General features: G+C 48.3%; 2 protein-coding genes across 2 annotated transcripts; one reads left to right on the top strand and one right to left on the bottom strand.

Annotated features, from left to right (window-relative positions):
• Nucleotides 1–352: 352 nt before the first annotated feature.
• B0J16DRAFT_336082 (uncharacterized protein) lies at nucleotides 353–1,356 on the bottom strand. The gene has a single exon (XM_046127164.1). The coding sequence runs from the start codon at nucleotides 1,099–1,101 to the stop codon at nucleotides 835–837; it is 267 nt and encodes an 88-aa protein (XP_045987736.1). The 5' UTR covers nucleotides 1,102–1,356; the 3' UTR covers nucleotides 353–834.
• A 3,855-nt stretch (nucleotides 1,357–5,211) lies between these two features.
• Nucleotides 5,212–7,268, top strand: B0J16DRAFT_336078 (uncharacterized protein). The gene is made up of 4 exons (XM_046127163.1): nucleotides 5,212–5,837; nucleotides 6,022–6,574; nucleotides 6,652–6,897; nucleotides 6,947–7,268. Exons 1-4 carry the CDS (start codon nucleotides 5,377–5,379, stop codon nucleotides 7,058–7,060), a joined length of 1,374 nt encoding a protein of 457 aa, XP_045987735.1. The 5' UTR covers nucleotides 5,212–5,376; the 3' UTR covers nucleotides 7,061–7,268.
• Nucleotides 7,269–14,603: the final 7,335 nt, after the last annotated feature.

The raw sequence follows: 14,603 nt of genomic DNA, 5'->3' as shown, positions 1-14,603 counted from the left end.
TTTACGATGCCATTCTGAATTCACCATGTCTGTTTACACATGAACCTGGGACTTGCCTTTCGTGCTTATTACAGTTGCGCGACCGACAGAGCATGATAGTTACGGTGGAATGACAGCTTAAGTTGACAGTTAAGACGACGTCATTATATGCATGGGATTTGTTAAAGCCTACCTAAATGCCTTGATCGACGGTTAACTGGATTATGCACAAAAGTGAATCGGGGTTGTTGCACGTGGCATGGGGTTGGAGTTGGGCGTGACCTCATGGGACATGGGTGGATCATATGCCAGAGAACATGAGTGCGACGTTAATGCATTTGACAGATATTCACATGGGAACAGGAACAAGATATTGTAGTAATGTTAAACTTATGGTATTTCTGCCATTCAGTGTGGGTGCTATGCTATATGCCCGCCATCCACTCTCTCCACATCCACAGGAGAGAACACAAGATGCTTTCACTCTAGGTATCCCGGCGAACTAGCGCCTGCAACGAATCCAACATGGGGTATCCCAAATGCAAGTAACAATAATAATGACGAAAAAACAAACGCCCCGAATCCATACGATAAAAAGAATAGGTCTAAATGCGCTTCCTGTGGAAATGCTATATGCTGATGCTGTCGGGGGAGAGCGAAAGAGGTGGTACAGGTTTGATGCGATGGGAGTGTGAGTGTTTCTATAGTCGTTTCATGTGGACGTGTCGAGTGATGATGATGGCGAGGTATAGTATGCGGGTGAGTGTACTAGCCAAGAGTACGCGAGTAGGGTATAGAGTATGCGGTGAGGTGTTGTTCTAAGGGTATCATGATATGTCGTTGACCGCTTCGCGTTTACTTCTTGTGAGACTTGGCAGAGCGCGAGTAGTTTCTTCGCACGCGCTCCCGTCCACGACGCTCCTCCTCATCGCTGCCGCTGTGGCGACGACGATCTTCCTCGTACCAGGCGCTCAGTGCCTTTCCGCCAAAGGTGAGATCTTCATCTTCGATGATGGTGGGCTGGACCCAGGTGTAGGCTGAAGGGTCGACTTCTCGGGCTGTGGGGTCGAGAGCCTGAAGATTGGGGACGTAGTAATAGTAAGTTTCGGTTGAGTGAGCCATGATGGTTGTGTGTTTGGTTTGGTCACAGGGGAGTCGATTGGCAATGGTATTTATTGGTTTGTTTGTTTGTTGTTGTGGTTCCGATTGGAATGGACACGCCAGGTAAGGTAAGGCAAGTGGGCACTTCACAAAGGGAGGTAATGTGGATATGATTGGTTTGCAATAAGAGTCCAGCTCGTGAACAGAGAAATGCAAACGCTTGTTTTTGTTTTGTTGTGGTGTAGAGAGGAAGAGAGGAAAAAAGCTGGGGAAGGGGATTTCGGGGGGAAGGCTGATGGATATAGATACCGACAGTTTAGTTAAATGGAGCCTCAGGTGAATCAAGGTGGAGTGTGCCAAGGTGTAAGGGGGAGTGGGGAGAGGGGGGGTGGCAAGAAGCACAGGCGCTCACTACTGTGCAGCAGTTGCACTGTGCCGTCACTGAAGAAAATACAGAGGGTATCTAGGGGTCATCAATCACTAATCCACAGTGGCAATAAACTATTCGGTGCCGAACAAGGCATCCCGTTTTGGGGGGTGGATTTAGCCAAGACTCAGCCCAGGCTTTCTCTCCTTTATTTGAGGCCTGGGCTGGACCACGACCAGGTCCATATCCATTCCGACAGTGTATTTTGCGGGGATGAGCGAGGGCCTGGATAACGAATGCCCTAGCCATCATTCCAAGAAACACAATAGAATAATAAAAAAGAAGCTATTCGGAACTGCCGAATTCTTTGTTCCCGAAAGCCGCCGAAATGAAAGTCTGAGGGATATTGTCTTCTCAACAACAAATTACAATCAACAAAGAATGTCTTTTTTATCGCGCGCACACACCTGAAAAGTGTGTTGGGGGGTTGAATCCGTCGTGTTGGAGTCAAGATGGATGGACGGTTTTGGTCGTGAGTGGATGGATCATCAACTAATGTGAGTCTTTTTTTCTTTTTTTTCTTTACTTTTTAATAAGGGACTTGTCAAGGGAGGATCATTAAAATTTTATATTTTTCTAGTCTAATTGTAATTAATCGTGTCTTATTCGTGTCTTGCCTATTCGTGTCTTGTCTGGCGGATAAATACGGTGTCTTGTCAAATACAGTGTCTTTTCAAATACGAGTTGACATGTAAGACAAAAAAGGGCCGCATTGTTGGGCACTCAGCCCTGGCGGTGTTTACTCAATAGGGAAACTGGTGATATGTTTTATGACACTGTCTTGACAATACAACCTAGTCGGATCATTCCCTGGCCGAAACAGAACAAAAGTGAGGCTTCGCGAGCTCGGGCCTTTCCATGAAATGATGGTACGATTACCTCGTGGGAATGTTCTGGGCTTATATCCTCTCCGTTCGTGTAGCATCGCAGGCTGATGAGAGCAGAGCATATGCGAGCACTGTGTATGCAGAGAGAGGCATTCAGAAAATGGAAATATTCAGCCAGCCTGCAGTGAGACTATTGAACAAATGAGCATGCAGATGCAGGCCTCACTGCCCTGGTTATTCCGTGGCCAAGCCAGACTTCACCACGTACTGATTGCGGGGGAGGAGGCTCCGCGACTGCTGACAGGGGGAGGGAGTGAAAATAACCTACTTAATTGAGCGAAGCTATCAATATGCGAACCATACCATCCTTCCCCGCGCGGGTGATAGATACGCACAAAAGGCCACATGGCAAAGAGCAGAAGGCTGTACAGTGTAATACCATGATATGAGGTTTTATCTGCTGACTGCACCGCTGACGATGACTGCCTGGCGAGGTAGAAGGCTGCGATATGTGCAGCTGACGGCAGCCTGAGCGGCTGAGTAGATATCGCCCTCTCTGGACCCTGATTTGCATTCAAGATGGATGGTTTGCAATAAAGATGGATGGGAAGACGATCAGGATACACATCTTCATTCTGGTGTAGACACTGATAAGGCAGAGATGGAGGCTCAGTAAATCACCTGCATCTCGACAAGATAATCTGAGACAGTGGAACTAGAAACCCCATGATATGACAAGCGCGCATGTGCCTTTACAGTTACAGTTACAATTGCCAAAAGGCGGGGGAGACAAATACAGTAATGGGGGTTGGGGGATTGATGGTTTCGGGAAAGGTTCGTCACATGCTGAAACTCGCCGGCGGATGATATGATACTGATCAATGACTAGAGCTTCGCGCCACGGTGAAAAAGCGGTGATGATTTGTATTATCGACAATGACAACGACTCGGTAGTCAATAAGAGAAATAGAAACAAAGTTTCGTCATGATTCAATATTGTTGCGTTTTCTCGGATCCCAGATTGAAGCCGAGGTTGTACAGTACAGTAAAGGTTGAAATCTGGGGTCAGCTTACAGGGGTTACAGGGCAGGACAGCTTCCGCGGGAACCCTGTACATGTTCGGAGCCGCTCAGTCCAAGTTATGTCTATTTCGGTGACTGCTCTAGGATAGATGGCGTCTGCTGGAAGGCCTTAATTCTTCGTATCCATGTTCTCAGCTCAACCAATATTTCACGCCTCGACCGTTGACTATTGAAAAGTCTATTCCGAGACATTAGACACCATGGGAGTTACCGAACGTCAAACTTTTTCTAGCTTGACTCGAATTTATTTTTTCTACCGCCACTGAGCAAAGCTTTGAGTCAGTCATGGGTCACAGTGTGTCGTGAGAGTTACCCCATGAGTCGGCTTCTTCACACCCATTTTCTTGGCGGGTCGTGGTTAATGTAGCCTTGTCGGGCTCTCGTAAGCCACCGCTTTATCGTATCTGTGCATACTCGCCCAGACTGACTCTCACCGCCGTACAGGCGACTCTTTTGTATAGTTGAGGGAGGTTATCTTGACTCATAAAGGAGATAATTTGAATACATAATACAGTAGAGATTGATACTGATGAGATAGTGAATGACTCTTATCTAAACCCCCGCATTGCCAAGCTCCGACTTTTTGTTCATCCCCGCTCCGGCTTCGGCCCGGCTTTGTGGACATCCGGACCGGACATCAAAGAAAAATCTTTGATCAAATTTTGATGGTTACGGGATCCTCAGTTAATCGCACAGTGATAGAATTCTGGGGAAAGGCCAGCAGAATTTTTAAGAAACAGAAATGGGGCTCGTTTTCGGTTCCGTTCCGTGGGAGCGGGGAGAGCTTGCAGCCGTTGTAAAAAGAAAGCGAAAGTAAGCCGAGTTCTCCGACGGAATGTTCCTGTGCCTGTCAACTACTGTAAGTTACTGGTGATCTGCGAAAATGTCAACGCAGTGGTTGCAAAGCTGCAAGGCGTCCAGTTACTTGCTGTGCGTGTCTTGTCACTGAGATTTTAATGTCTATGATTGGCTCTATCGTAGGACTTGAGCCTGGGCAAGGTCGCCCCCGAACGACGTCACGACGACTAAAACATGTTTTATTAATTTTTACAGATCCACTATTTTGTTTCTCTCACAAAGAGAAAGACGAAGAAAAATGTAACAAAGCTACGGAAGTTGAATAACCGGTTTGTGACGTTGTTCGTTTTGTGGCAGCGGCCAAACTGTCCCGTCCGGGATTAACGGTTGTCAGTTCGATGATGTCATTTGCCCTGGATTGAATCTGAATCTCACAATCGGTTCCGGGATCTTGGGCTTTCTAGGGGCGTGTAATTCTAGATCTGTCTAGCAATTAATTGATGCTACAGTATCAATTGCAATGAGGCTTGCTGCTTGGCAATCTTACACAACGACGTAATTCTGGTATAAAATCTTGTACTCGCTTACTGATTGCCACGGAAAGCGGCGATGTTGATGTCGGAGTTGAAAAGCTCCGAATCAGCTCGTCGTTGACATGCTGATCAGCATCAGCTTGGGCCCTGCAGAAAGATCAACGACGGTGAGAGTTTTAGATGTGGGTGTCGTTGATCTATGTCCAGTTTTAGTTTGCAGAAATAATTTACTGTACTTGCCAATTATGACATGACCAGGCCAGGGCTTCTACTTGTTTGGTAAGACGTCCACTATCACTACTCCGAGTGCTGTATGGACTTTCTTGCTTGACCTTTGCTCTCCTGCTTATTCCCGGTCAAATTAAGACACATCAATATGCTTTTAATTGCTCCATTACTTGATAATGACACTGGAATGTCTTGCGCTGATCAAACACGAAAACGCGTAGTCAGGTGACATGCATGCATCCTTGACCAACTCAAACCAATCAACTCATGAGAACAACGTGACGTGATCTGCCTCGCATCGCCTTGCCTCGCCTCGTCTCAGCCCAAAACTCACAGCCGCGAAGACAATGTGTTGCATGCTATGTTAACCTCAACGACGTCATCATTACAGAATCTTAGCGATGCAGCGCTTCCCCAATCTGGCCCCTGCACCACCCAGACACTCCACCGCTCCCGCAACGCCCCAGGAACCCCCTCGTCGTCCCAGGCCACCCCGCGCAGGATCATCGCGCAAGGCCTCGACGAATCACGCCTGCGTGCCGTGTCGCAAGACGAAAACCAAATGCGACGGCAAGCAGCCCTGCGCTAGGTGTCAGTATAGCAGTAATGTCTGCGAGTACGATACTCAGATCTTATCTGGTGAGAGGTTGAATCGTCTGACTCATGCGTATAATGAGCAGAAAGCCAAGTTGATGCTGAAGGAGGCGAGATTGATGCAGCTTGAGACTATGCTTGCGGCCATGCGTGTGGGGACGGACGCTGAGGCTGCTGAGATTATGTCTTGGGTTAGGATAGGGGAGTCGGTTGAGGCTATCGTTTCCTACATAGAGTCCAAGAGTAATGCTGTTGTTGTACATTCAAGGTGAGTTTGTGCGAGTGATGTACTGTGAACTTCAACATTTTCAAGTGAAAATGGTCTCATCTCACGATATTTCACTCTGAATGCTCAACTCGAAATGAGAGTCCACTCTTAAGGAACTATCCATCTCACTCTGTTTATCCAAGTTTGAAATACTCCATCGTATTTGATTTACTAACCATCCCAGACTCGTCGGAGTAAACCACCAAGCCAAGAGCAATTTCATAGAAACACTCTTCGACAGAACAGAATGGCTCGACGGCACAATCTTCGAAGGCGAAGCCACATCCATCGATCTAGGCTCCCGTACTCAAAGTTACTTCTCCTACCACTTCGGCAACCTCCCTTTCTCAAGCGGTATAAAAGCAAACCACTACCCAGCCGTAGCTCAACAAGGCCAATTACAGAATTACTACGCCAAGCACAACTGGTCCATGATGACAGCCAACGATGGTCACGGTGTTGACTCTGTGACCAAGGCTTGGGCTGATACGCTGAAAAAGGCGAGGCATTTGGTCACTGAAGGTGCGAATCCGGATGATTTGACAGGAACTTTCCCGTCTGTTGCGGCGTTGTTTGATAAGGATGAGTACGAAAATGCTTCGATGATAAGTAAATGGGCTGTGCAGTTTATTTATAGTGCGAGAAGGCAGGATTATGCTTTTACGAGCATGGCGGCTGTGTGGGTTGTTTGGGTTGTTATGAGATGGCAGATCAATCCGACTCCTGAGACTTATGCTGTGAGTTCGATTTTCCCGGAACCTATTTCGAGAGAAATCATTTGGGATATGTGGAATCTTTACTAACTACGTTATAGGATATGCCTGATTGGATTCGTCCGACGGAACTTCAAGTCTTTGTTCCTCATATTGATATGTTGGATTGTATATCATGGCCTTATTTTCGGGATTATATCATTCAACATCCTGAGATGCAACATGGTGAATTGCAGTGGCTTGCAGCGTGTACATCTGGTGTACAAGTGCACTGGGACGGGACGATTGAGGAAGCTATCTGTGTCGATGGACGAACAGGGCGGAAACGGTTCACACCAGAAGCCGAGGTAAGTTCCCAGATCCCGATACCATTGATGGAGAGACTGATGATTGTAGGCTGCGGTGAGGGACATACGGAACTGGTCACTCGCAGCATCATATCGCGCGTTCATGCCAGGTATAGACGGGAATATTCCTATTAGAACAGTTGAAGACGCGGGAACTACATGACAGGACCGCTTTGGGGGTGTTGGAGAAGCGTAACCATTATACACGAGCGATTTGATTTGGGAAAATGCATTGAAATAAGAGGCAACAAGGTTATAGCATTTGCATTTGGGAGTTTCATCTATAGACTACAGGTATACGGCTACTGGGCATATTGATACACGGGAATGGCAGTACGGAGTCTATTTTCATGATTCAAGCATATCTTTTGAGCATCAATTCTTCTATTGTGACTCTATCACTGACATGGAAGTCGGCGCAGAGCATTTACTTGGACCTCTCATAGTGGCGTGGGCACTCTTGCTAAGGACCTCGGGACTATCCCTTGTGCATCTGTCTAGAGCGATGTGTGCAGTACGTATTGCGATTTTCGCAGTAACAAAGCACGACCATTGATTGTATCGAGGGGTGCAACTCAGGGTCGCCTGTACTCTAGGGTGTCTCTTTGCCTGGGGGCGTCCGGCAGAGGACAACACACCGCGCTGCTGCTTGTCAAGCAGACCACTCACTCCCACAATCATCTCTCCCCATCCTCTCTCAGATTCTTTTCATGTCTCTCTGCTTCTGTATTCCAATGTTTGTGTCGTGCTGCAAGCAGCAAGCCGACAAGTCTGTGCAGCTCAGTCCAATGGGATCGAAGCCGTGCGATGCAGCACTCCGATTGCCGAGATACAACAAATCTTTCTATAACAATCCTATGACAGCTTCCATCTCATTTTTATAGCAAAGAAATATCGTTGTCAAGAAATCGTCGAGAAATCGGACTACTTCTGGCAATGTGTCTTGATGACATCACCCGCAATCGACACTGAAGCATACAAAGGAAGATTCTCAGAAATCTACCACAAACCTCTTCCAGATGAAGCAATACTGGGCAGATTGCTATCACAGTGACTCATGAGATGTAGCTATCCGTTGAAGCGAGGATCAGCCGTTTCGAGTATAAATACCCCCTTGTTCATTCCCAAGATCTCTTCCCCTCTTTCCTCTTCTTCTCTCATCTCCTCTTATATACAATATTTGATTTCCCCCCATCTTGTGTACTCCATTCGCATCATGTCAACAGCCATCTCTTTATATATCACTTCTTCTTACGCCAGCTGAAGTCGGTGGAGACACCGAGAGGCATGTTACCAACCCTTCTCGATGGAAGATCTACATCGCGCGATTCATTTTCTATTATACTATATACTCTACACCATCTTCAAGTACTCGCCTCCGGACACGTTCCCTTGACTTAACAGCTTGGCGGCTGGTGGTCGGACGTCTAACATCAACATCAACCACTTCTTGCCACCTCCGTCTAACCTGCTGGTACGATAACCATCTCCTGCTATATGACCTCTTTGTTCCATCACTGACAATGTCGAAAGCTCAATGAAAAGCGTCGTGAGCAAATGGCCTGCTTCCCCGGAGCTTGAAGAGATGAATTCGTTCGCGTCTCTCGTCTTTGACCAAGGGGATCGGCTTATTGTGAGTCAAGACCTGCACTGTTGCCATTCATCACTAACAGCTTCACATAGGCCACATACCAAATTGGCGAAAGGTGGCGATAGCTCACCTTCTCGCTATTATCCATTTCCCACACCAACAAGCGAGTACTAGTGGTGGCCCTGTCATTGTAAGTCAAGTCTTGTACTGTTGTCACTCTTGCTACATATCATCTTTATTGAAGGACTGACAATGTAGACAGCATTAATGAGAAACGCCGAGAAGATGGCCTGCTTTCCCGCCATCCGCGGTACGGCTTGACCCGCTTCGTTCGCGCCTCTCGTCTTTGACTGAGCGGATTACCTAGCCTATTGTAAGTCAACTCCTACACCTTTCTCACTTCATATCACTAACATCTTCACATATATATACGCACTAGTGAACAGCGAAGCGCAAAAATTGCTTGCCTTCTCACCAGTTTGTCCAACAGCCCAGCATCCTCCCTTTTCCAGACCTCACCATTCTCAAGTCTCAGAAGACCATGTTATATACCGGCGCCGTCATAGCCGAGCTCCCAGCTGCTCCGGAGAAGAGCTCAATGTTTACCACGGACCAACAGCTTCGCCTGTATTATGGAAAGCTTAACCGAACCAAGCGGGATATGACCTGTTGTAAGTTGAGCTGTGCACTTGTCACTTCTTATCACTGACATCTTCACATATACTATACAGTCGATACCAGTACACCAAGGAGCTGGAGCCTCTGTTCATCTCCCCGGCCTTGAAGGGAAGAACAGGTCCTAGAGACCACAAGCGTGGTCGCTGGGGCTCAAAGTCGACCTTCGACCCTCAGGACTCTGATGCATATATTATTATATACCAGCTCCAACGACACAACTTCAAACCAGTGTCGGTGTGAAGAAGCCGCTGTCCTGGAGAAAAGGCGAAACGAGAGGATACCGACGTGGTCGGTCGCCTTTGCCGGGCAAAGAACGAAGAGATGCGAATCTTGCAGCCACTTCGAAGCCCATCACGAAGGATGTACTGTCTTGGTGCCCAATGCTGTCATTGTTTGAAGTTCTGCGACATTATATATGACAACACACTGGGAACGATGACATCAACAGCGACAGTGACGAATCTTCCGTCTGCTTTGGTGGGCATATGGCTTACTCAACGTAGGCCAACTCCCAAGAAGGCAAGTACTTCATGTATGACTGATATGTCATGGGAGAATCTGACACATGACAGAACATACCTTTTGGTTGCATCGTCGCCAGAACGAAAACTCGACCGCAAAAGCCAGCATGATGATCAGTTTCTCGTAATAAACTTGGATCATCCCCTGGTCTTACGAACAGCCAGCACGTTCATGAAGGTCTCGGAATCTACTATCTTTCTACAGATCCAGTATAATTGTCCCCTGGGCTTTCTGGGGTAAGGCATTGGTTCGACTGACACAAAGCGAGCTGTACTCCTATACTATATACATGTTGGTCGGCCCTGCTGTCCCAAGTACGAAACCCCAGCCCTCCGTTGGCAGTTCGTCGTTCGGCGCAACGGCCACGTCAAGGAAATGACCGAGTTCAAGCTCCAGGACGTTACCTCTGAGCTCGTCTACAAACACTGGCAGAACTTGGGTGGACGAGTTAATGCCACCAACTTTCGCAAGAGGACTGTCTTTGATATTTTTCAGCACAAAGGAGACGGCAAGGATACCCAGTATTGCACACAGTAGGTTGGCTACTCAGAGCAGTACACCACCTGGGAGCCTCTGAAGAAGCTTTGGGGTATTGCCAAAGGATATGTTTGCGCGTACGACAAAGAAAACGACATCCCTCTTCCCGACGGCTACGGATTTAAAGATGAGGATGCGTCTGGCGAAGACGGCTTCGCTAACTCAAGCTTGTCGGCCAGCTTTACGGTCACGTCATTCTTCTGGGAATACCACCAGCTGGCTTACCAGGAGCTGTTGTTCCGCTGGCAAGCATTGTCTTTCCCTTTTTTTGCTGCTTATACTAACATGTTGATCTTAGGTATGAGCACGAGCAGTGTCCCAGACTCGTACCTGCTTGAACAGCGAGCTGGTTGGTGACAGCAATTGCAAGTGACGAGGTCACAGAACAACTTCGCCTGTCGCATAATGGACGGAACTCCTTCCTCTCCGACTACTGAAAGCCGGCAGTAGCTTATGAGCGTACACCAACACCTGGCAATGCTCCTACCTAACCGCAGTGAGACTACACTTTGACTGTCTTGCCGGAAGAGAACGAATTGGCGAGAGCACATAAGCACTGTAGAGACGGTGCGGACTGTGGCTGCCTGGAGGGTTTTTGCGGTATGATGCACACTCCATTCAGTTTTCCTTGTCAATACACACATCTTGGACCCTTGGTATCGCGTCCTTCAGACGCGTACGTCGCCTCTGGCCACCAGATCTTGACAGAAGAACCGCCCGACAGAACGGCTTGCGACAACGGGGTCAACGATAGAGTGACTCGTCTTTGAACAGCTAGAAGCCGCATACATCGCGGTCTCTTTGCAGAGATGATATCTGTAAGTTATGAGGTCTTGTTGACTTAGGGAATTGACAGACCAGGGCCGGTGGAAGATTTACACGGGCTCTGCTCTCTCCGTCGATCGATCGACAACAATGAGCGGACGAAGAACTTTCAATGTGGCCGTGGCCACGGCCTCAAGCCCGGACGTCCTTTTTCAAGCTACCATGCCCCAAGTGGCTCTGAGATGCTGAAAACAGCAATCGTCAAACGGTGTTTCTCTATTCGAAGCGTTTAACCCATCTTCTATATATATGTTATAAACATCACCAACAGACGGACGGCCAGGATGACTATGGCCTTCTCACGGCTTGAGAGATCGCAGCCGAAAGTGTTGTCTTGGTCCTGGAAGTTCAGATGGGCAAGACCTTTGGTTTATCGATGTCGCGTGCGACCACAAGAGATCCATATATCTCTGCTGTCTGTCGCAGCTTCACAGAACGACCAGCCGAATGAAGCTTTGAGAACATCGCAAATCCTTACTTGACGGAGTACCCTGACACTGGTTCTGACAAGAGTTCGTTGGTGCCATTCTGATTGCATATGAACACTCGCAATGTATGCCTACACATGCTACGTCAACTTTCCACTCTGCCTACGAGACGATATACTGGTATTCTCGGCGCTGACGTCTGCGATGATCTTCGCACCCTAATCGCTGGCACTGGAGTCGAGAAAACCTTTGGGTACAAAACCTGGCCATTGCCGAGGAGGACGAAACAAACCAGCCGAAGCGGCACAACCTTGTGATCAGTCCAACCTGCCAATGACACTGAGTCAGCACAGAACGCTCCTCGATGCTTACCTGCGCAAACCCGCATCTTGCAAAGCGCAGTACCCTATCATCAAAGTGTCGAGGCCATTATGAAGCGCGAGCAATGCCACAGAAGAAGGCACTGTTTTCTATTGCCTCGCTGTTCCGCGTTGTGAGCAACATGTCGCAAGACGAGTATGTGGGTCTGCTCTTGACACGAGTTCAATATCTCGATGGCTATAATCCTCGTGCTGGCGACCAGACAATCACCAGCGCCCTCATATCGAGGGCGATGCCCTGGATGATGAGGCAGGCGCGAGCCAGGATATCGTCGAGGTTCCAGACTCACAGAAACCAGGGCAACTGATGGCAGCCGGCAAGGAGGGCAAGGAGATGAGCGACGCTTAGGGTGTCAGCCATACAAAGAGCCGGACGCGCTGGGAGAACCCAACCGGGCGTATGCTATCGTTTATACACCGTTGAAACATATGACAACACCATGCTAGACTACACACTTCCCGCGATCATGAGAACGAGCGGAAGCACTTGGGACCTATGTTCCTTACTCGGCCGCTCCTCAATGCCTTCAGACAAATCGCCCAAATAGGGCGAGCCGAACAAGGGAAACCGCCAATTCGCCAACAAGCATGACCATTCCGCTGCGCGACATCTGGAGCACAATGAGCACCAAATAATTTCCAGAACTCGAACGCTACACTATTTGCCTAATGGCAGCCCGTCCATAGCTTCCTATACATTGAGTCCACCGGGCGGCGACAACCTCGGATGAAGTCCGCTCGGCAGTAGGATATACCCAGGAAACGGACAAAAGGAAGCCAGCAGACTGTTGAAGTTCGCCCGGACCTACTATATCGATATTCAAAGATTTGAGAAGCCATCAGTCTGCCATCGACATTATACTATAACGAGAGTGTGTCAGCAACAAGCGGGGAATCGTCATTGAACGGTCTTTGCATCTTCCTGATCTTGCCTCCGCAGTAGAAGAAGACTCATATGATAGCTCTGGAGCACTTTTGAAGTATACTGCAGCTGGAGCTGACAGAGGAGGAGGAGGTCACTCCCGCTTTCAATCTTATCTATATATCAAAACCGCGACTACCGGCGAGACAGACTGGAAGAAAAGGTTCTGACGTTTCTCAGGGTCAGAGGAAGGATCCAACCTTTTTATATCTTTGTTTCATGATTCAGTCTTCACGGCAGTGAGATACTACGAGTCCCACAAAAGATGGCCTTTATATATCTGTCGAATCAGTCAACGCATCCGCTGGCTCTGCTCTTGCTTAATCGTGCCATGGGCGCCGGTCGCACGAATCAGACTTCCCGTCGTGCAGGCTACCAGCCCAAGTCCACTCGGTCGCACGCTCTCTCTAATCTCTTGAGCAGCAGATCAGTACCACCATGTTGCCGGGATGCACTTGGCCTCGTGTAAAACGTTTCTATCTTTCTATAAACTATCATGAGGAGATGAAGACGATGTCTACTGCTTCGGATTATGAACAAATCTTCATCCAAGGAGAGTAGAAGACTTGTTACTTATAGAAAAGGTCTACGACGAACTCCGAATGTCGACTGTCGCCAACTAGAGACACATGGCGGGGAAGAAACAGAATTTACGGAAAGATTCGATACTTTCTCCGGAAACCAGAACCCGGCTGGCTTGGAAACTATATATACTTTTTTCCACCATGAGTCAGACACCTACAATCATGCGGTTTCCTGGCCAGTTGGATCGCGTCGTGCATCAGTGCAGCCAAAACATTCCGTGAATGGACATGACCCCTGATCTCACTCCATTGTCATCGTGGAGAAGAAAGATGTGATGTATACCGGGAAGGCCATTCTGAATCGAGCTGGGCGAGCGATACCAGGTCTGTATATACCCCTCCCGGAAAGTCATCTCCAAATTCCCAGCTGTCCTGGAGACAAGAGACGGACTCTCCCGCCGAAACCTCTTCAGCCGAAGCTCTCAAGCACGTGGCAAGAAAGCAGAAGAATGTGAAAGGATCACAGCAATCTGTCAAAAGAGGCAAAGAGGCCATGTCAGCAGAGGAACTTGAAGTATGGTCAAAAAGCAAGTGCGAACGGGACACCGCCAACCGCAAGAGGAAGTTAGAAGCAATGACGACGGATGAACATCAGGGAGTTCCCAACTTACATCAGTGTTCAGTGTCTTCGGGATCTATTTTGGATATGCCCCAAGGACACAGGTTTCTTCTGGCCGAGCACAGATTCCACCTGAGATGGTATCATCGTGAAGGGAATGATGTCCAGTACTCCTTACATGATTCTCGCGAACGAGATGGGTAGTGGGAAAACTCAATCCTTACTCGCTGCTATCAAGATGAGTCACATTCTCTGGGAACGACGACTAGCCCACGCGACCAATAAAGTGATTTAAATATATCAGCCCTCTCAGACGCTACTTAACAAAGACGGAGATCGCTAAGCCGCAGGCCTCGATATCTGGTCGGGCCAAGGACTTCGACAGAAGTGGGATGTCAATCCTTCAATACACATTGTGCCCAACCCGACCTTTGCTGACCTAGCCGCCGTGATCAACAGAATGGTGGCATAGGCACCTATCGGGCGCGACGCTCCAAGATCACTGGGAGAATGATGAGCGGAACGAGGAGCTGAGAGAAACTTGGAGACACATCGTCAACTCGCCAAAAGGCGAAGTTGGACCTAAGTTGAAGTCAGTTGTTATCGCAGTGAGCTCAATGGAGCAGATCGAGATCCCCGTCGCACAACAGTACACCTGTTGTGGCTTTATCCGTCTCCCA

Source organism: Fusarium flagelliforme (assembly GCF_020744385.1).
Source record: "Fusarium flagelliforme strain FIESC 12 MPI-CAGE-AA-0113 chromosome Unknown B0J16scaffold_2, whole genome shotgun sequence".
NCBI classification, from domain to species: Eukaryota; Fungi; Ascomycota; class Sordariomycetes; order Hypocreales; family Nectriaceae; genus Fusarium; species Fusarium flagelliforme.
Note: the sequence above shows the minus strand (reverse complement) of the source record. Positions and strands in the feature narration are given on the sequence as shown.

Coding starts and splice junctions, on each gene's coding strand:
- B0J16DRAFT_336082 (XM_046127164.1), bottom strand. CDS start 1,101: ATGGCTCACTCAACCGAAACTTACTATTACTACGTCCCCAATCTTCAG.
- B0J16DRAFT_336078 (XM_046127163.1), top strand. CDS start 5,377: ATGCAGCGCTTCCCCAATCTGGCCCCTGCACCACCCAGACACTCCACC. Junction 5,838..6,021: donor GCTGTTGTTGTACATTCAAG/GTGAGTTTGTGC, acceptor TAACCATCCCAG/ACTCGTCGGAGTAAACCACC. Junction 6,898..6,946: donor GGTTCACACCAGAAGCCGAG/GTAAGTTCCCAG, acceptor TGATGATTGTAG/GCTGCGGTGAGGGACATACG.